General features: G+C 39.9%; 1 protein-coding gene across 3 annotated transcripts; it reads left to right on the forward strand.

Annotated features, from left to right (window-relative positions):
* The first annotated feature begins 282 nt into the window (after positions 1-282).
* lnpep (leucyl/cystinyl aminopeptidase) lies at positions 283-16,963 on the forward strand. 3 transcript variants are annotated; one of them, XM_022197666.2, is made up of 22 exons: positions 283-758; positions 3,109-3,203; positions 3,770-3,972; positions 5,255-5,366; positions 5,550-5,807; positions 5,909-6,099; positions 6,305-6,443; positions 7,206-7,340; positions 7,500-7,620; positions 7,757-7,908; positions 7,995-8,108; positions 8,220-8,351; positions 8,528-8,662; positions 10,154-10,314; positions 10,397-10,485; positions 10,580-10,763; positions 10,893-11,049; positions 11,476-11,660; positions 12,340-12,501; positions 13,494-13,634; positions 13,746-13,827; positions 13,961-16,963. In XM_022197666.2, exons 1-22 carry the CDS (start codon positions 731-733, stop codon positions 14,102-14,104), a joined length of 3,120 nt encoding a protein of 1,039 aa, XP_022053358.1. In that variant the 5' UTR covers positions 283-730; the 3' UTR covers positions 14,105-16,963. The 3 variants fall into 3 exon arrangements, with proteins under 3 accessions (XP_022053358.1, XP_022053367.1, XP_022053350.1); XM_022197675.2 differs by having other exon boundaries at positions 283-711; XM_022197658.2 differs by having other exon boundaries at positions 283-3,203.
* Positions 16,964-20,941: the final 3,978 nt, after the last annotated feature.

Genomic DNA, 20,941 nt, shown 5'->3' on the forward strand with positions numbered 1-20,941 from the left:
TCCAGGACCTGAATGGAAAACAGTATAATGTTCTTATAAGTTCAGAAATAATATGCTTGATGTTCATGATGTTAACTGTTTTCTGGTTCACACTTGGTTTTATGATTAAGGTAAGAACTGTTTCATCAAATTTTGGGTGATGTAAACCATATATGGATTTTGGCTGACCTCCATGGATGACTGCAAAGAAATAAAATGTCCTTACAAGTCCAGCAAAACAGTGAGCAAATGGTCGTGTCGTACAGGCCCCGCCCCCCGGCATGAACAGCCAATCAGGTGACAGCACTAATTTGATGGGACGTTGTCAACAACACTATGGTCAACAACTGGTCGGGGAGGAAGAAAAGTGTCATTTGCGTGTGTGTTAGTTTAGAGTGGCATCAAGGGGGTATTTGTTCACGTATTTTTAGCGTAAGGTTTTATATTTTGAGAGAACCACTTAATGTTCTAATAAGCAGCTATGGACGATAAAGTTATGGAAAGCGGCTAACGTTAGCTCACTGAATGTCTTTCAGTCAGTTGCAATTGTCAGAAGTTGGCTAGTCCCAAGCTAGCTGCTACGTATTTAGCTACCGTTAGTACAGTGGGGGTTGGCTGCTATTTATTGTGAGCGTCTGATAGCCTGCGGTGGGTTGTGGTCGGCTATAAAAACATCACGTCTGTCGAGCGCCTGTAAACCAGCTGAGGGTCCCCGGTTCTGGACGTAAGGAGGTATTTGAGATATCCTACCATGGATCTGTTTGACAGTAACAGCACAGGTAAGAAGGGAGGACAGTGGGTACAGTAACAGCAAGCTAACAGCAGCAGGCCAGCTAATAACTATCGGGACACTGGCTGCAAGCTCACAGGGAGTGACATTCACCCGAGGACACATGTTGAGAAGGGAGGAATCGGCTTTTGACAAACCAAATGACAACAACTTTATGTTTTCTGAGTAACTGGTTTCTTTTTGCAGTTGTGGATTTACACGGAGCTAACTTAATCTCAGTATCTGTTGATAGTCCTGCAGTAACATGATAACATTTGCATACGACTGTCTCTTCCTCATAAACAAAAAGCAGAATGCGCTGTAAGAAAATGTATGGTTTATTCAGACAACGTTTCGATTTTATTTGAATTAATGACCTGATCAGTACCAGCAATACATTTCTGAACGGACATCTTGAAACTCTTGACAGATAAACAGTGTCCTCTTCTGTCAGGACTGAAGTTGTCTGTTAAAACACAGCAGCACTGTCTTCCTTGTTTAAGCCCGGTGGCTTGCTAGTAGCTGTGTTTTGTCTTTTGTGTGGAGCTCTGATAAGTCATGTTCAGCTCCGGCTACCAGCAGTCAGCTGCTTTATTGCCTCTGCTGTGCTCCCAGGGCGTCCAGGGCTTTATTAAAACAAGCAAAAAGGCAAGTGCACACACTGTACTACCTCTCAGGAAAGATAAATATTCTTGAATTGAAGGGAGCTACAATCAAATCACAGCAGTTGGACTTCCTGTTTTTGTGTGTGTGTGTGTGCTCTAGGTTATGACTTTGGGATTTTTGGTGTAAAACCACACTTTTGTTTCACAATCACTTTTTTTTAATCAGATAATGATGCAAAGGCCTTTGCAGATTCTTGTTATTATTGTTTTAGCCACCAACTAACCAGTAACAGTATTGTGGCTCACCACTCTGTAGCTGTTTACTGTATTGGTTGTGTGTTCTGACTTGACCTGAATTATTTGACGCACCTGTCAAACTCAGACAAAGCCATTATTTTGCTTTCGTTCTGTGATGCTAAGGTAGGATTAATACATGCTTCGAGTCAACAGGAAGAAGACAGTCAGCAGTTAACATGTTTTACTGCTGTATTTACGTATAATCTTGTTGCTTGTTCACATTTGTCTGGCTGATGATAACGACCTCTGTTGTCTCAGCATGTCATCTGGCTTATATGAAATATCTTCCATCATAATAACAGAGACGTATCCCCACAGCTGGAAATAGACAATATGACGATTATTAATGTTTGATGTGTTTCTGTGTGAATTCCTTTTTCAATCCTTAACTTTTCTGGACCTTACACAGTACCTGCTACTTAGCTTCTAGACTATTAATAGACGTTCATACCACAGCAGTGAGGTCCAGACAGAGAGATTGTGACAACCCATGCAGTCATATCAGAAACACTGTACTGAACAGACAAGAAGCCAGATAATTTACTTCTTACATTTCTGGGGTGTTGCCTTTCTTTTGGAGAGTTAAGGCTCATCTTTGTTAGTTGTACTCGTCTTTGAGTGAATGGCATGTATTCACTGCATGTTTGTCGTCTCCTCTGCGCTTTCCACTCAAATTCACCAACAACTGAGACTGAATATCCATTGTCTTTAGCCTGTAAAACCATGAATGGATTGCAAGGCAGAATGGGAGTTTTACTTCGCACAGCTTTTCACTAGTTTAGATATTGAATTAAGAACTTGAACATGCCTCTGATTGTTTCAGGAATTACTGCTAGGAGACCGTGGCTGCCAAAAAAATTACAGGAATTTTGTAAGACAAGGCTTAACTCTTATCATGATGCTGAAGGCGCAGGTTGGTTTCAGGAGATGCAAACTTTTGTACACTGCAGTAGCATGTAACATGGTCAGATGATGAATATTTATTGTATTTGCTCTTTCTTAGTAAGATATTCTCAGTTAGTTTCATTGCAGCTTAGCAAATTAGCTGTGAAGGAGAGTGAGTGATGTTGCTCTTAACAGGCTTGGTAATGGCAGTAAGTAACAGCGTATAACCAGCCAGATGAACCAGTTTTATTCAGGTCAAAGTGCCAGGAAGTACTGTTCGAGGTGAACTAACAGGAAATTGCAAGAAACCGCATTTAAGAAATACTTTAAATGGTTTCATGTTTCTTGCACTTTCAATGACAGCAACAAAACTTTGTGTTGATCGTTGTCTTGTTGCCACTGCTTTTTGCGGAAAACGCTGAAATTCCCAAAACAATGCACATACGCTTACGTGTACGCCTATTTGCACTGTTATGTGTGACAATCATTTCTACTCTGGTACGTCTCTCCTGTCACGCTTTCTTCCCTTTTTGAGAATCTTCTGTCTGATTTCTCTTCCTCTATGTGTTGCAGAGCACGCCAACCTGCCAAGGAACATGATTGAGAACAGCATGTTTGAAGAAGAGCCTGATGTGGTAGATTTGGCCAAAGACTCCACTGCCTTTCCGGTATGACAGTTTGACATACTAATAATGTAAAGAGACCGGGGTTCTATAAATGAGGACCAGTTAATTCAAAAATAGCTGACACTTACGGGCAACCAAAAATGCTCATTTGCGTTCTGTCAGCTCAGTACATCTTTCACTTCCCTTTAAATTATTTTGTTGCTATCCGCTGCATCTGTCTGTCATCAAAATTGAATCAATTAATTCGAGCAAAATGGAGCTTCATTTTAGTATGATGACAATGCTGTGACTACATTGTCCTTATAGTAGTCTCTTCGGGGCTGCGGTTTATTAAACCTCCATCACCACAGATATACTGTATCATAAAACCACATAAACAAAACCTTACCAACACTAAGTGCATTCTCTCACTCTCTTTTATCGTTGAAATTTACCTGTCATCTGCAGCTAGTTTTTATTGAGTCTTTTCTGTTGTTATTGTTTTAAATTATACCTCATTAATTATACATATAATTTACTAGGGGAGACTTTGCAGTTATTGTTATTATATGACAAACACTGCAGAGTTTACCCAGAAAATAACAGAGCGTACTGCACGTTTTCTCTAGACGTTTCCTGCTCTTGACCCAGATGAGGTGGCATATGAGCCTCGTAGCTCACGGTTGCTTGTGCGAGGCCTGGGAGAAAATGACATGGACGAGGATGAGGAGGACTGTGAGTCTTCAGCTCGTCTCCTGGGCATGTCCTTCATGAATCGTAGCTCTGCGCACAGATCCAGTTCTTCCCCTTATGCCAGACAAGCTCCACCGAGGTAATGCACCGAAAAGGCCATTATTTAAGATGCTGTACAGCATGTTTGCATAAAAAGTCTTTTTTCTACTGTGGTATGCCTTGTAACATTTCAAATCAGTGCTCCATAAATAATTACGCAGTGACTTTTGTGATTAGTGTGTGGAACTTGGCGATATGCAACTGTTTGAAACAGGTGGCTGTGCTGTAATTCTTCAATGAATGCAACAATTTCTCAAACATCTATGAAGCAAATGCTGAAGAGCTTTTTTATTTTTAGGAAACACATTTAAAAATAGTTAAGCCCTTAATAAGGTATTAACTTTAGATGGAAGTCAAGCATAATGGGGAGCCTCTGTGTGCTCTGTAAGCATCTGTTTCACTACCATGACCTTAGCTCGTACAGAAATGTATGTACAGTTGTAAATTACATCTGTGTACAAAGGCTTACCGAAACTGCTGCTAAATTCAAAGTCCTGAAACTTTATCGGAGGAATCGCTCAAGGTTTAGTAAGTTTTTTCTCAGAATGATCCTCTCCACAGAAGAGACAGACTTTGTTCCCAGTTTGAATGGGTGCGCTGAAGAGATCAGGCTGTTTTTGCTGTGATTGTTGAGAAGGTAGATGTTTGACTGCATCAAAATTAGTTTACCTTAATTTTTTGAACAATTTACTGCCTAATCAAATCTTACTTAGAAGATCGATTTCACACAACCTGAAAGTTCTCTCAGGGTGCAGATACTCTACAGAACATAATATATGTACCGATTAAGGTGTGCACTTAGGAACTGGGGCTGCACAGTGGTATAGTGGTTAGCACTTTAACCTTGCAGCAAGAAGATCCCCGGTTCAAATCCCAGGGTGGGCCTGGGATCTTTCTGCATGGAGTTTGCATGTTCTCCTTGTGCATGCGTGGGTTTTCTCCGGGCACTCCGGCTTCCTCCCACAGTCCAAAACATGCTGAGGTTGACTGATTACTCTAAATTGTCCGTAGGTGTGAATGTGAGTGTGATTGTTTGTCTGTATATGTAGCCCTGTGACAGACTGGCGACCTGTCCAGGGTGTCCCCTGCCTTCGCCCGAGTCAGCTGGGATAGGCTCCAGCACCCCCCGCGACCCTAGTGAGGATAAAGCGGTGTATAGAGAATGGATGGCTGGACTTAGGAACTGTTGGAGATTCATTTTTGCGGCCTCTGTCTTCTGCAGCACCACCCTTGATAGCTATTTTAAAAAGACTGCTGCTCCCTGTTTCCTCACAACTGTAAATTGGTTAATGTAATTAATGTTAAACTCTTCTTGGTTTCAGGTCATGTTCACGACCCTCAGCCCGTACCATGGTTGTATGTGTGTTATTTCTGGTGATAGTAGCCTCTATGACCATGGTACTGTACTTCTTACCTGGCTGCACCTTTACCAAGGTAAGAAAATGTTTAGCTACCTCTGTTTAGTTTGGGCTTTTATTAATATATAGAAAAACAACGTTCACTCTTACTATGCATTAAGCTAATTTGTCTGTCAGTCACGTTCCCTTTTTATGCATGCTTCATGCTCAATCAGTGTCCTAATTTCCTGGTGTACTGCAATCCTCGATCCTTCTGCAGGCGGGTTGTCGAAAGCCAAACAAAACCACTCCAATTCAGCCAGTTTACCCTAACTCCACAAATGGTGAACTGTTTCCATGGGCAGAGCTCCGACTACCTTACAGCATACACCCTATCAGCTACGACCTCACTCTGAACCCCGACCTCGATGACACGACCTTCACCGGCCAAACTGTTATCAACATGACTGTGCTTCACAACACAAACCGCATCGTCCTGCACGGTGCCAACCTTAACATTACCAAAGCTACCTTCAAGGTAGGATTGAAAGGGGTTTTTGTGCAGATGAACCAAATGTTTGACTTATTGCTTCTGGTGCATTGTCTGCTACGTCTTGACTGAAATTTTCTCTCCTGTAGCTGGATGATGGCGAGGCCAAGGAAGTGACAGTACTGGAGTACAAACCCAGACAGCAGCTAGCCGTGAAGTTCTCTGAGGATCTGAAGGCAGGCCAATACTGTGTTCTAACTCTGGATTACTCTGCAAACCTCTCACACACCTATGATGGTTTCTACAACAGCTCATACACTGATAAAGATGGAAACAAAAGGTACACTTAACTAGTTGATGCTGGAAGTACAGGTTGAAGATGTGCTGCAGAATATGGACTCGACTCAACTTAAGATCAGGCACTAGCAAAACAATGTTATATTAATATCAACTGAAAACTGAAATTGAACTTTGATGCTTTTGATGGATTTTACAGCGTTTATCTACTTCAGAATGTGCATTTTTTGCCTCTTCCTTGTCCTCAGGGTTCTAGCAGCGACACAGTTTGAGCCACTGTATGCCAGGAAGGCCTTCCCTTGTTTTGATGAGCCATCTTTCAAGGCCACTTTCCTGATTAAAATCAACAGAAAGCAAGGCTACATGACTCTTTCCAACATGCCTAAGGTATAGTAAAATTTTTAATCATCTGTTGATTTTTAGTATGATCCTACTTCTGTGGTAAGTTACTCTTTATGATTGGTCTATTTTTTTTTCCACTTTATCATTTACAGTTTAATTGTAAGGACAAGTAGTATCTGATTTGAGAATTAGGACTAAAACAGTGACATAAAGCAGACACAGTTTAGAGTTACATTTGGTTTCAATAGTGTGGCACAATTTCCTACTTGTGGCATCTTTGTGGACAAACAAGATGTGATCACACTTTCTCTGTTGTAAGGAAGAACCAGAGTTTGTCAGTGTTTGAGCTCAGCCTCACTAGGTTAGCTCAGATGTTATTATGTGATGCCAGCTGTTGGCCAGTAACCCCTGACATGTACAAAACGAAGTACAATTTCATATCAATAGCTTAATGTGACTGGTTTACGAACTTGATCGGTGTGCACATTCTCATTCTCTTCCCTAACATATTGTCAATTACAGCAACACCAACAATCTTGTGTCGTGTCACAATTTACTGAACAACATTATGGTAAAAATTCTGTATTATGTCACTTCCACTCTCGAGGATCTTGTGAGTCATTCGTGTTCCCACTGTGAATTCTCAGCTCTTTGCGTGGGCGCAGTTAAGCTAACAGACAGTGTATTGGCATTTGCCTTCAGTGCTGTATTCTACACTAGTTTGACAGCAGGCCAGTTTTGATTTAGGCTAGAGTATACTACGCTCAACAGCTGAGAGTTATCTCATTCTTATTCTATGTGTTTCAGGCTAAGTCGACACCACTTCCCAATGGCCTTGTGCAAGATGAGTTTGAAAAGACCAGCGTCAAAATGAGCACCTATCTAGTTGCCTTCATCGTTTCTAACTTCACCCCGATTAGCAGAAATATTTCAAACACCCTGGTACGTATTGGCAGGGATATAGCTCCATTTTACTTTCAGTTTAGTCTGTACATGTTTAAATCAGTATGTTGTTTCCTGCCATTAGAAATTGGCAACGTTGTGCTGTGGCTGATAAGCTAAGTGGATGTGCATGTGTACTGTATTGTCTGCTTGTTTTAGGTGTCTGTCTACTCTGTGCCAGAGAAAAAGGAGCACACTGACTATGCTCTGGACACAGCTTCCAAACTGCTGGAGTTTTACAATAGCTTCTTTGAAATTGAATACCCCCTCAAAAAACTAGGTAATTACACACACACACACACACACACACCTCTGGATTTCACACAGTGTGCACCCTTCTTTTTAATCCTTTGTTATTGATCTTACTTCTCTCCTCTGTCTCTACTCCTCTATATACTCCCTTTCTCTTTTGTTAGACTTAGTAGCCATCCCAGACTTCCTGGCAGGAGCCATGGAGAACTGGGGTCTCATCACTTTTCGGGAAACGACCCTGCTGGTGGGCAAAGAGTCCTCTCAACTGGAAAAACAAGTAGTCGCCTCTGTCATAGCACATGAGCTCGCTCACCAGGTAGTTATGTTCATATTTGTGTCTGTGAAAGGAACAGGGAAGTTGAATATGTTCAGCAGGATATTTTATCTGATGTTGTGTTTCAGTGGTTTGGAAACCTGGTAACTATGAGGTGGTGGAATGACCTGTGGCTCAATGAGGGCTTTGCCACTTACATGCAGTATATGTCACTGCAGACAGTGTTGCCACAGCTGGACACTGTGAGTCCACACATCTGTCTCATATATTTCCCCTTGCATATTTTCAAAATGGTTAAAGTTGTGTGCTTCTCTATGTGCTCTTGCAGTACTGTAATTCATGTTTGTTTGCAGGGTAATTTGTTCTTGTCAGTGCGGTTTAGAGCCATGGACAAAGATGCACTTAACTCGTCCCACGCTGTGTCGACAGAGGTTAATACCTCGGAACAAGTGGAAGAGATGTTTGATTCTGTGTCCTACGAAAAGGTAGACTTTTATAGATAGAAGCACATACATAGATGCTTTGCTCACAAACTTACTGAACTTCAATATCCAGTTGTTTATCTCTGGAAGAAATGTCAGCATTGGCTGTCACAGTTAATATTGTGGTAATGATGTGTTTTGGGACTGATCACTGTCGCTTGGTACTTTTTATCTTCCAGGGTGCATCTATTCTTCTGATGCTGAACACTTCCTTGCCTGGAGACCAGCAGTTCAGAAAGGGCATCATTGAATACCTAAAGCAGTTCAGTGGGGCGAATACAGACACTAATGACCTCTGGAACAGCCTCACAGAGGTGCGTGTGTGTTTGTGTGTTCATTTATCTGTATGCTTTTTTGTTACGTGTTATTTTCATCTTCTAGTCATGCCTTACAACAATAGTTTATCCCTGAACTCCCCTCTACAGTTTAACAGCTTGCATGTAACTAAAATATATTCTTCCTGGTATTGTCTGAATTTACCTTGTTTTTCTGTCCTCACATAACGGGTGATCACAGAGAAGTGCCACAGGAGCAGGGATAGGTATTGTTAAAATTTGAACCATGTTACCAGTATCGCTTGTTGATCTGTTACTTGACGGTACTCAATGCCGATCTTCAGTAAGTAAACCGGCTCTGCTTGGAGTGCTCTGAAACTGTGAATCTCTGAACAACAGTTTAAATGATGCTCTGGCCATTTCAGATTACTTTCTTTGAATCCATAGCCTGACAGTCGGCTGGTAAATGGTTACTTTTTATTTTAAACCTGTGTCCGTATAATTTAGCTAACTTCATGTGAGGGCTCTCGGCTGCCAGCATACATAACATCAGCGATAGCAAGAGATGGACCGTGTACATGACTCACTTTAATTGGATGTTTGCACAGATTGACTTTGTTTCTGCTCTTACGTGCAAAATACTTCTTACACCTGCAGTGCTGAGCATGATCAGCATCACCTCTTGTGCGATCACACTTTTGAACATTTAATTTTCTCTGGCATTGTCACTCAGAGCAGAGTCTGTGTGTATGTGCTGCAGCATGTAGGAGAGCTACCCCTCACACACAGACTCAGAGAGACAATTCTAAGAAAATGTGAATCAAATATGCTGAATAAGATTTATGTTGCGGTAGGAAATGCTATTTCTTGATTTCTACAGTACTCAAAACAGAACTGAAAATGTTCCTTGGTCAATGATAATTTATCTACAGGGCCCATTTATGAACAATTTTCAGTACCCATTCTTACTCTGGAGCTGCATTATACACTTAAAAGCCAGAAAATTACTAAAATAGTTGATAATGTAATCATTTATTGATCCCCTGTTCACTTTTAGCGTTACTCCCTTGATACATTGGCTACACATAATAGCGCAAGACATGTACATACAGATTGTACAATTGCTAACAAGAGGGTTTGAAATGAGTGCAGTCTGCCAACTTATGACTTTTGTCCTGCTGTCTGTGTTGCCCCTGCTGAAGTTTAACTTCCACCTTCTTAGTCTCACACAGATCATCTGGTTGTTCGCCTCAGTTCTGAATGTCATGTCTTAAAAATGTGGAATATGGAGAATATTCAGAGTTGGCGTTTGGTTTGCTAATCCAAAGACATTGTTTTTGATGGATTTGGTGTTGAATAAACCATGTGTGTTGGGTTTCCACTCTTTTTTATTTGTTAACACACCCTTTGAGTTTGGATTGGAATTTAAAAAAAAAAAAACTACATAGTTTCAGATAATTCCCACGGTTTTATATTTTGTGGAGAACAAATGAACATGACACCAGACTGGATTCCTCTTCTTGTCCACAGGTTGAGGTTTCCACACATCACCAGAATGTTTCAGAGATGATGAACTCATGGACGTCACAGAAAGGTTTCCCACTGGTCACTGTGAGCCGCAACGGAGATGAAGTGAACTTCACGCAAGAGCACTTCCTGCTCACATCTGAGAATGCCACGCATAGTTCCAGGTGGGTTACAGTATCACACACACAGACAAGCACAGATCGTACAACACAACGCAACTCTAACTGCGCTGTGCTCTCTGCTTAGCTTGTGGAATATTCCAGTGACATACGTAAACGACAGCTGTAGTTTGGCCCCTGAGTGCAGACAGGTATTCAATTTGAAGACCAAGTCAGGTAAAACACTAAGTAATAACCTTCTACACTGAGTCTCCGAGTCTCAAATACTGTGTCTGATAATACATTTTTGTGTGTGTGTGTTCCTTTCTAGGCACGCTTAAGATTCCAGAAAGTGTAAAGTGGCTCAAGCTGAACTACAGAAACACAGGCTTCTACATTGTCCACTATGGAAATGAGGGCTGGACAGCTCTTATAGATGCTTTGTCCAAAAATGTCAGTGTTCTTACCCATGAGGACCGTGCATCGCTTGTGCATAACATCTTTGCTCTCTCCAGGTATAAAAGACAGCTTAAACTGTCTTTTTCATTTGCAGTCAATGATAAATGAAGAGGAGTCTTTTTCTTTTCCAGCTGTTGTACTTTATTGGTATATTCTGCCTTTTCTCTGTCCGGTGTTATCGATAGATTTGGACGCGTTTCCTTCCAACAAGTCCTCAACCTGTTGAATTATATTCCCGGTGAAACGGAGTCTGCTCCTGTGACAGAGGCCTTATTACAGCTCAACAGGATTTATAGGCTGCTCGACAAAAGACAGGAGTCTGGTCTTGTGGCCCGCATGAAGGTACTTTACTCAGTCTTAAGAAATTAGATTCACAGTGAACCACATATCCATCAACATTAGCGTATAATATAGAAATGAATAGGTGCTGTCTGAAGTGATTTAATTGTAGTGCTAAAGTTTACTGGCTTAGATAAGGAATAACTTTGATAAAAATCTCAAATAAAAGCAGGTTTAGTCAGTTGATACTACCACAGCTTTACTAACTGTTCCTAACTCAAAAGTGATTCCTTTCTCATTACTGACCAATAATGTATACCTTAGTTACATGTATATTCTTTTAATTAAACTACACTCACCAACAGCTAAAATTTTATCTAAAAATGTTGATGTCTGATGTTGTGTTACAGAAACTAAATGAAGTCTTTGTGTGTACTGTAGTGTTTCAGTCTGCTAATGTATCCATGTTGTTTGTCTTAAATATAACAGAGCTATATTCTGAGCCATTTTGGCTCTCTGATGAAGAGTCAAACATGGGGAGAGGAGAAGAGTGTCTCTAAACAGGAGCTGCGTTCGGCCCTCCTGGGGATGGCCTGCAGTCTGAAAGAAGAAAATTGCACACAGCAAGCAAAACTCCTCTTCAAACAGTATGTTGACTCCAATGGGACCTCTAGGTACGTAAAGAACATGAGAAACATTTTATTTTCTTACTCTGTCAGGATCATGGTGGCAGCAGGCAGCGTAGACCAAAAATCTATGAAGAAATAGACCTGACTTGTTAGGTTCATATGTAATGTAAATTATAAGGGTTTTTTGTTTTGTTTTTTTTTGCTGGAAAGCACTTTGGTGCAATGGTTATTGTCACTCCACCAAGGAACGCAGCAGATCTATGTGGTGATCGACATACGTTTGTCTGTCTGTGCACCACTTTACTCAAAAACGGAATAACGGATTTGGATGAAATTTTCAGGGAAGGTCAGAAATGACACAAGGATCAAGTGATTAGATTTCTGTATCATTGTATCACTGTCACTATGACAACAAGTGAACGCTACGTCAGCAGTCTGCTGATGATCACATGATTGCGATCCTCCTACAAATCCACCACTACGGACTTATTGGGACTTATCCGTCGGAAATTATGCAACAACCGAGCAGCCTTTTTGGAGTACCGTGCTCCGAGTGCTTTTCTTGTTGTAAATGTACTGTATAAAAAAATGATGACATGACTTAGCATGTGTGGGAGGGGGCATAATTTAATGGGTATCTAGCAATTGAGTTGTAGGAAGAAGTGGACAAATTGCAATCTAAAGTCTTTTTGCATATTTATTCTTTGTATATCTATTTCTGTAGGATTCCAGGTGATCTGCAGCATGTTGTCTTCTCAGTGGCAGCTCAGTCAGATGAAGGCTGGACGACTTTGCTGAACATGCATGCACATGCTACCTATGATGCGGAGAAGCGAAAAATGCTGCAGGCCCTAGCATCGACTGAGGACACAAGACGTTTAGTGTGGTAAGTGTTTGTGTTTGCGTTAGTTAGGCTAGTTTCAAGTCAGTGTCATTTGGACTAAGTTCACTCCTCTCAACCCCTGCAGGAAGACATAAAGTTCACCACTTCACAAAATAGTACATCTTCATTAGAGACAAAGATCTACAAAAACGCCTTACAATTATTTCATTTTGAAAATTACATTCTAAAATGACCAAACTTGATTCCACATCGACCAAGGTTTGATACACAAAAGGACTTAGACTGTAGTGTTACCTGCGTCATTATTTTACTATAGTTTAGATTTAGGCCGTGTTCATTACTCTGCTTAGTATTGCTGCCTGACTGGCAAATAGTAACTTTTCTAAACATAAGCAACTAACAGTCTTGATCTGATTGTTGTGCCTCCATGATGGTAACAGACTTGTGTGGAGTCTCTGGCTTATCTGAGAACTAGGGCTGGACCCTAATATCCGGATATCCAAATATTCGCTTGTGACAGTGATCACGCCGGCTGTTACGAACTGAACTGAATGTTCGGCTATTCGTCATTAATCGTGCTATTCAGGCCAGCCCTACTGAGAACAAACCATTTTTATAGATGCCTCTGTTTTTAAACAACCCCATACTTAGTTTACCATTTATTTATTGCAATTTTAACATGTACACTGAAACAACTACATCTGCAATAAAAGAAATTGGTAAATATATCGGTGAGGCCGCCTTACATTTGATGACATTTTATCCAGAGGGATGTTTGGTAAAAATGAAGAAAGTCATTTACTAAATCTGAGATATTTAACAAGTAATAAAAAAAGTTGTCTTTGAAGTATAAACTGAGTTTTAATGTCTTTTAATTTATTATTCACATTGTGTTTTTGTTTGGAAGGCCTGTAATAATATATCAGTATGTAGCAGTGGCTTGACAAGTCATTTATTCATGTTATGTGGTAGTCATGATAGGGAATGTAGTGTCAGTGCACTGAACAGCCTTTGAACACTTGTGGTCTGTGTAGGGTTCTGAAGACAAGTCTGAAGGGGGATATCATCCAGACGCAGGAGTTGCCTCTGGTCATCAGCACTGTGTGTAATGGATTTGCTGGCTATCTGTTTGCCTGGGATTTTATACAAGAGAACTGGGACCGCCTCATAGAGAAGTAAGTTGTCCCTATCAGCTTCGTACAATTTGCTGCATTTTATTAATATTGTACATTTTCTAAAATTTAAAAGTTAAAATAACATCAGAGTTTGTGTGTTTTTCCCTGTAGGTTTCCTGTGGGCTCCTTTGCTATCCAGACAATCATCAAATCTGCTACCTCCCAGTTCTCTACACAGGCACACCTTAATCAAGTATGCTTTTTTTTTTCTAATGGAAAACATTTATGCTTTATTGCATTGCACTTGTTTGTGGGGAGATGTTAACAGAATACTTGATGTGTGTTATGTCTGATTTGCCATTTCTGTGCGTTTTTGTGTTGTGCAGGTGCAGGCTTTCTTCTCCAGTCTGAAGGAGCGTGGCTCTCAGATGAGGAGCGTGCAGGAAGCTTTGGAAACCATCAGACTGAACCAGCGCTGGATGGAGGAGAACCTGCCGACACTCCGAAAAGGGCTGTATCATGGGCACTAAATCCAATCTGCACTCCAGTAACAAGCAAAGGGGGTGTGTCTTTAAGACAACAGCAGTGTTTGCACTATTGTAGGACTGTGTCTCATAACTCCCTCTATCCAGGCCAGAGTATTAATCAACAGCAGAGGTTGTGCTCTGGGTGGGTGGACAGGGTGTTTGATGTTTTGAGATTGGTCCTGTCAGTTGTACTTGATCCCTCAGGGTGGCTTTGATTGTGTGTCTGACAGGGTGTTGTCAGATGCAACACACACTCATGTTTTATGCTGTTGACCAAACTTCCTCTGCAATTCTCATCTGAACCTCATGCCTGAGCAGACAATCATGCTTCACCTGCAGTCCTTTAGTCCAGCTGGATCTCAGACACCTAACTGTATGAGCTGTGTAATGGCCACTTCAAAAACCCAAATTATGATGAATGTCAGCATGACTGTGTATGTGAGTACTGTCAGTCGAATGCGAAGGTGCAGCTCTAAGAGAATCCTCAGTAAGGATAAACTGAAAATACTGCTACTTGAGGGATGGAATTCATGTTACCTTAACCATTTATCTCTGTGCTATGAAAATCAGTATAGAAATAATATAATTGTAGTCTGTACTAGTTTTTATGCAACCTGAAGCATTTGGTATATTAGTCATGGTTGGACTAGACGATTGGTTGATTGGTTGATTGATTGATAGCTTAAAATACCAAACTTGTGTTGGCATCAATTGAATGTACTGAAAAACCTTCCCACTGTGTACAGTAGACAATGTACAGAAAAAAACAGTGCAGGTTTAAATCAACAACCAATGTGTCTTAGGTGAGAGCAGACAGTGCACACTGGAGCCAAATGTTAATTTCTTTCTTCCTCTACCAGCCATAAACCCAGTTTTACTCCAATCAACAAGGTTTATTTTGATTGCTTTTTGCCTGCTGTGCAGTAACTGGACAGCGTCACTCTTTAACTCCATGCGCGCTTGTAAAGTTGTAATTATAATGTAAATATGCCCAACCCCTTAGCCTTTTCCCCTGCGATTTTGGATGTACTATTTTAAACATCTTGACTTTAAACATTTTAGGATTTGCTTTCTGTTGTGTATATAGAGTGTAAAGAGGAAATGTATACATAGAATTGATCAAGAGCCTTGGTCAAAACTTTTTACTGTATTTCCCGATTTAGACAACCACAAAGAGATCCCTTTGCTCATGAATGTTGTGTTTTAAGGGCTATTGTGCATATTGAAGATACAAAGTATATAGAAGTATGTCTATGTTGATAATCTGTCCAGTAAGCTGTTGCTGATCAGCCAAAAAAAAATGCAGAGTTTTAAGCTACTCCAGTGTTTCAGAGTACAATGATGAATGAAGAGTAGGCTAGCTATTTATTGTCTAATGTCCCCTACTTAAGCTCCAAGGTGTTATTTAAATACGACTGTGCACCGATTAGCTTTATTTTAAAGTAGAATTAAATCCATTACTTGTCATGATCCACGGGGTCACTGATGTCAGTAGATCTGAAAATTGTTTGTTTTTGGACATCCTGGTTACCTTCATCAGACTCTCATTTCTTTGGTCAGTCTCATTGTTGGAGCCTCTTTGCCTCATTTGTGTGTAAACTGCATTCATAAAAAGAGAACTGATGACTGTTACAAATGAAACGGAGCAGATCTGTGTGTCTACAGGTTTAGGTATCTTGGTTTTGTGCTTGAAGAGCACACAAAAGTGGGAACACTGGTGAGGGACAGGCGTAAACTAACCGTGACGTCACCCGTTGGTTTCAACGCTGAGAAAATGAAGCCCGGATTTTGCTACTTCCTGGTCGCCGTTTTGGATTTTTTGGAGCCAGTGACGTAAAAAGCTTCATCAAACAGGCTGGACCGGAGAGCAACTAGGGGCAGGATTGGCTGAGGACTCTCTTATCCCGCCCACATTTTCTGTTGCTGTCTATCAAGTATAGCCACGCCCCCTGGCTCCGCCAGCTTTAACGATTTATTTAAAATTCAGTATTGATTTATTTTAAGATTGGCCACCTGATCTCTCATTTTGACCATGAAAACTAACGGGAAAAAAAATCCTGAGCTGTAGAAAATCAGTCTATCAAATTTCATTTTTTCCAAAAATGAATTGGGGTCTATGGAGCAAAAGCTTTTTGGAGCCAACCCTAGCGGACGGCGTGATATTGCAAGTTTTTGACACTTCTGGGTGGGCTTCAAATTTGGAGCCAGATGCTACGTCCATCTTTATATACAGTCTATGGTGAGGGATCATGTGCTTAACTTTGCACTAGTGACTCCTAGTGGATGGTCAGGGCAGCTACATGTATCTGGGATGATTAAAATGAACCTTGCTGGATGTTAACAAAACTGAAGAAAACACAGAGTGACACTCTGGGTGGGTGCTGGTGGAAGCACCCTAGGTTAACAGTGTTGGATCAGTTTGAAGAATCACAGTACAGAGAAGTGTTTTAACAATTAAAATGATCTTTACTTAAGGAATCTTGTTTTTTTTATATATATCTCCACAGATTATGAACAATGTTATCCCTTGCCATATTCCATTCTGTCCATCTTAGTTTCACAGACTGTGTGATTATGTGCTTGGCTGGTATTTACTTTTATACCAGGGAACTGTAGACTCTATTGTTTGTATTGTTTTGGGAAGTATTCCTTAATCAGCCCATAGAGTTTTATTTGGGTGTCATATTTCAGTCAAGTTCTACCAGTGATGTGATGTGATGAGAGGACTGTAGAGTACCACATGTGCAGTGAGCCCGGTCGGATTGTCTTTGTTCTTGCACTGGGATGAAATGCTGTAGATGCTTCCGAAGTTTTGTTGCTCTTCATGTGAACGAAATATAAATAATTCTTGTTTTCTGAAAATGTCATCATGGTCTTCTGTCACTGATGGTCTCGGCAAAAAAAAAAAAAAAACACTTTAGAAATACTTCCATATTTTAAAATGGTTGACATGTCTGAGATATTTTTTCAGACTCCAGCCATAATTAATTTGTTGAAGTGATTTATTCTAAAAAATGCTATTTTTACACAGGGATCCACAATCTGAAAGTAAACCACTTGAAGGGTCCATTTTATGCTTTTAGGGTTTTCTATTTTTCTTTAGTGTGTTGTCGTTATTTTGTGCATGTTAAAAGTTTGCAAAAACCCCAAAAAACATATCAAAGGCGTTATTCTCTCCCACAGAAATCATCGCTCCTTAGCTGCTTGAAATGCTTCATCTGAAGTCAAGGCTTTTCTTCTGTTACTTGTCTATGCCATCATGTAACAAATTTACAAAACGCTGGCCTTGCAGCTAGTTTGGTGAGCCCTCAAAGGTTGAGCAGCTTCATCACAGATTGCCATACAGGGTTCCCACGCTTCCTGGAAAACCTGGAAAATGATTGACCAATTTTCCAGTCATGGAATATGTATATAGAAAAATATATATGGAAAATACACACACACACACACACACACACACACACACACACATATATATATATATATAAGTATTCTAACTCAAGGTTAACAACTGGTATTCTAAAGAAGTTATTTCTTTGTTCAAAAAGGTAACAGTTTTGAAAAAAGAACTAACTCCTTCAGAAAACCAGTTGTTAACCCAGAGTTGAAGTTTTCTTTCACATTTTTAAGTAAAATGAAGGTCATGACATAACCTTTTTATTATAAATAAAAATGAAGTGGGAATTTGGTACCTAACATGTAGTTGTTTTTAGAAAAAAGTAAAAGTCACCACTTGATTCCAGATTCAGGTCCTTTGTCATCTTTTTCAAATTTGTAATAAGAACTGATGTGGCATTTTGGAATGGCTTGTGGAAATCTGACCAGAATATAATAGATTGGGCTAGTTGACATGTTTTGATCGCAAGGACAAGTGGGTTTATATTTGTCATATTTTCTCCCTATCACTAATTTTTAGAAAAGAAACATGAAAATTTTATTTAATTTAGTTTTTGAAAATGGCTACAAATACAACAAAATGTGCTCCAAATTGTGCCAGAATAACCCATTTTGCATCTTGATTTTCAAAATTTTTCCGGGGGGGCATGCCCCCGGACCCTCCTAGTTGCCTTTGGCCCTGGCCTACACCCCACCACCTCACAGCCATTTCAACCCAGGGGAAACAGTGCACAGTGACTGGCCACCATCAAGTGGACCAGCTTGTCCTCGTCGCCTTGAGGGGACCACAGGAAAGTTCAGTAGCTGTTGGAGTTCTTCCTGTCAGGCTCGTGGTAGAACGGCTCTGAAGTATCTTGTACTTGTCTGGAACAATCCAACAGCCTAAACTGTTAACAGCGGTGTAAAGAAGCAAACACACAGGCATAGATTAGGACTCAAACTTCTCGACTCATCTTGGAGGAGGACGTGTGTCATTGACAAGGATGCAGCAACTCAATTTTATTGAGTTTCATTATTTTCATGAAAATTTACACTTTTACTGTTTCTTTATAATGCAAGTTACAACTGCAGTAAAGAACACTTCCAAAGAATGAGGAGGATGGGAATGTATTAGTGTATGATGTGATAACGTGTGTCTGTACCGACTGAAAATGTCCTGGAAAAGTCCTGGAAAATAATTTCAGGGAAAGAGTGGGAACCCTGTATTTCCTCGCTCTGTCTGCTTCTGGTGGGGTTCATCCTTAGAATCAGAGAACTGAGGTTACAATCACAATCAACAATGCGTTACTTCGGTTGAACCAGCTAACCATTTAACACGGATTATTCTTTTTAGGAGGCCTTAAAGAGACAGGAACTGAAATAGAACATTTCAGAGGGCTATAAGAGGTGTTGCAACAATGTTCAGTATGAAAAAAAATCTGTCCTTTGAGCAACAAAAATGTAAATATATGCTAGTAGATCCGAAAAATAGAATTGTCACCCTGTAAAAGTACATAATATGAGCTGTTAACTTTGGTCAAAGCAGATCTCCACAAGAAGTAGAAAAGATCATTTATTAGGAACAATGAAAAATGATTTAATGGATGAGAATCTACACAGACAGATCATTCATGTTAATTAAACAAAGAGAGGACAAGAACATTGATTGGGGTAATTTTTGGAAGGACAGCTGCGTGCTGGAGAACACCAATAACAACAAACAAGCAAACAAAAAAGCAGGTGCAGGAGTACAAAGATGTTTTCTCTCTTATCTGATATGATACATATGTAGGCAAAAAAATCTAGATTGTTGGCCATGATTTTTTAATTATTATTTTATACAAAAAGATCAAAATCATGTAACGGGGGAAGCTGCGTAAATGCAGATGCAATACAAAATTCCTCCATGATGCTTCTTAGCTGCACCACCAGAGGTCATTCTAGCTCTTCTGGAAACATCTTTACTCTTGTTCATGTTGAGTTTGATGAATATGCTTGATTTAATTAACTGTAGTGTGTAAATAGTGTCAATCCTTTCATGTGATTCATTTACACACTGGATATGCTCTATTAGACAGTGATTTTAAAGGTCTTGAAGTTGTGGTTTTTAGCCATAACTTTATGTTGAGTGTGTAAAACAAACAAAATGCTTCAGTTGAAACAGGGTTGTAGATTAAAAAAAAAACAAAAAACAGTTTCCTTCTTTGTGTTTGTATGCCAACATTATATAGGGTTAATGTATTTATTTGTGTTCCACCTGATCCATTACGACAAAATCTTCTGTTCACATTTTAAACATGGCTGGGTTTCAGTACTGTTCTTCACAAGATGGTGAACTGTATGGTAGCTTGCCACAGGCACAGTTGTCATGACAGCTCATCGCCCGGTATTGCACTAATTTATCCCAGCTGGTACATTCAGACAGGATGTAGCAAAACACAACGCAAGGCCTGAAGGTCTAAGTTATCAGTTATAGATGATGTCTTTCCTACTCACACAGGTTTACATCATTGGAACTTACGAGAGGGACCATCATAAATAATTCCTGTGTGGCATCCTGAGCTCAGCTGTCGTGACATTCTTCGGAGAATTCTCGAAGGTGACTCATAAATCCAAGCGACAAAAACTCACTGTGCGCATAGAGGGGCTTCAACCTCTGCTTACTTTGCCAAACAATCAGAAACAACTAATCTAACTTCCAGAGCAGGGGTGTCAAACTCATTTTGGTCCAGGGGCCGCATACGGCCTAATTTGATCTCAAAAGGGCCGGACCAGTAAACTTATGGCATATTTAGCAAGAAGTAATAATAAGTCTAAGTTTTTCCGACGTTTTAGTGCAAAGGAGAACAAGTATATTAGAAAAATCTTTATATGTAATGAACTGTTCTTTTAAAAATTATATTGGAAACAACCAGAGATTAAAGTAAGTGCAATTTCAACAACACTATGACTCAGTTTAACATTTATTTGTGTGCATTACAACTGATCACAGTGATTGTACAATGGCACAACATATTTAGTCACAGGTATGTGTAACTTAAAAACATAGTCCTGGAATTAAAAAAAAAAAATCAAACTTATCAAGATATAGAAATTTTTTGAAGTCAGTTTTCCACATCTGGAAAGTAATTGTGAACACCTAAATTAACTCTGCACACCTTTAAATCTTAAGTAGCAGCTATTTTATACAAAGTAAAGTTGTCACCTGCCTTGTTTATGTATAACATGTAAATGGAAAATATACATAAAATACTACATACATAACATGGATGCATCCATTAGAAATAATATTCCATTCAACCAAACACTTTTGTAGTGAATCTGATGACCAACACTGAATTTCACAGTATTTACTACAGCAAGTTTTCATTTAGCAACTGTTTTTTTCCCAGGGCAACAATGTTTAAAGCAGCATTTTACAGGATTTATTCTTGCTTTGTATTTGCTCCTGAAACTTGACATCTT

Source organism: Acanthochromis polyacanthus, chromosome 7 (assembly GCF_021347895.1).
Source record: "Acanthochromis polyacanthus isolate Apoly-LR-REF ecotype Palm Island chromosome 7, KAUST_Apoly_ChrSc, whole genome shotgun sequence".
NCBI classification, from domain to species: domain Eukaryota; kingdom Metazoa; phylum Chordata; class Actinopteri; family Pomacentridae; genus Acanthochromis; species Acanthochromis polyacanthus.

Excerpts from the sequence above, each read along its gene's own strand:
- lnpep (XM_022197658.2), top strand. The coding sequence starts at position 3,009 with ATGTGTGACAATCATTTCTACTCTGGTACGTCTCTCCTGTCACGCTTT. Across the intron at positions 8,109-8,219 it reads TGTTGCCACAGCTGGACACT|GGTAATTTGTTCTTGTCAGT; the intron begins GTGAGTCCACAC and ends GTTTGTTTGCAG. Across the intron at positions 12,502-13,493 it reads GACACAAGACGTTTAGTGTG|GGTTCTGAAGACAAGTCTGA; the intron begins GTAAGTGTTTGT and ends TGGTCTGTGTAG.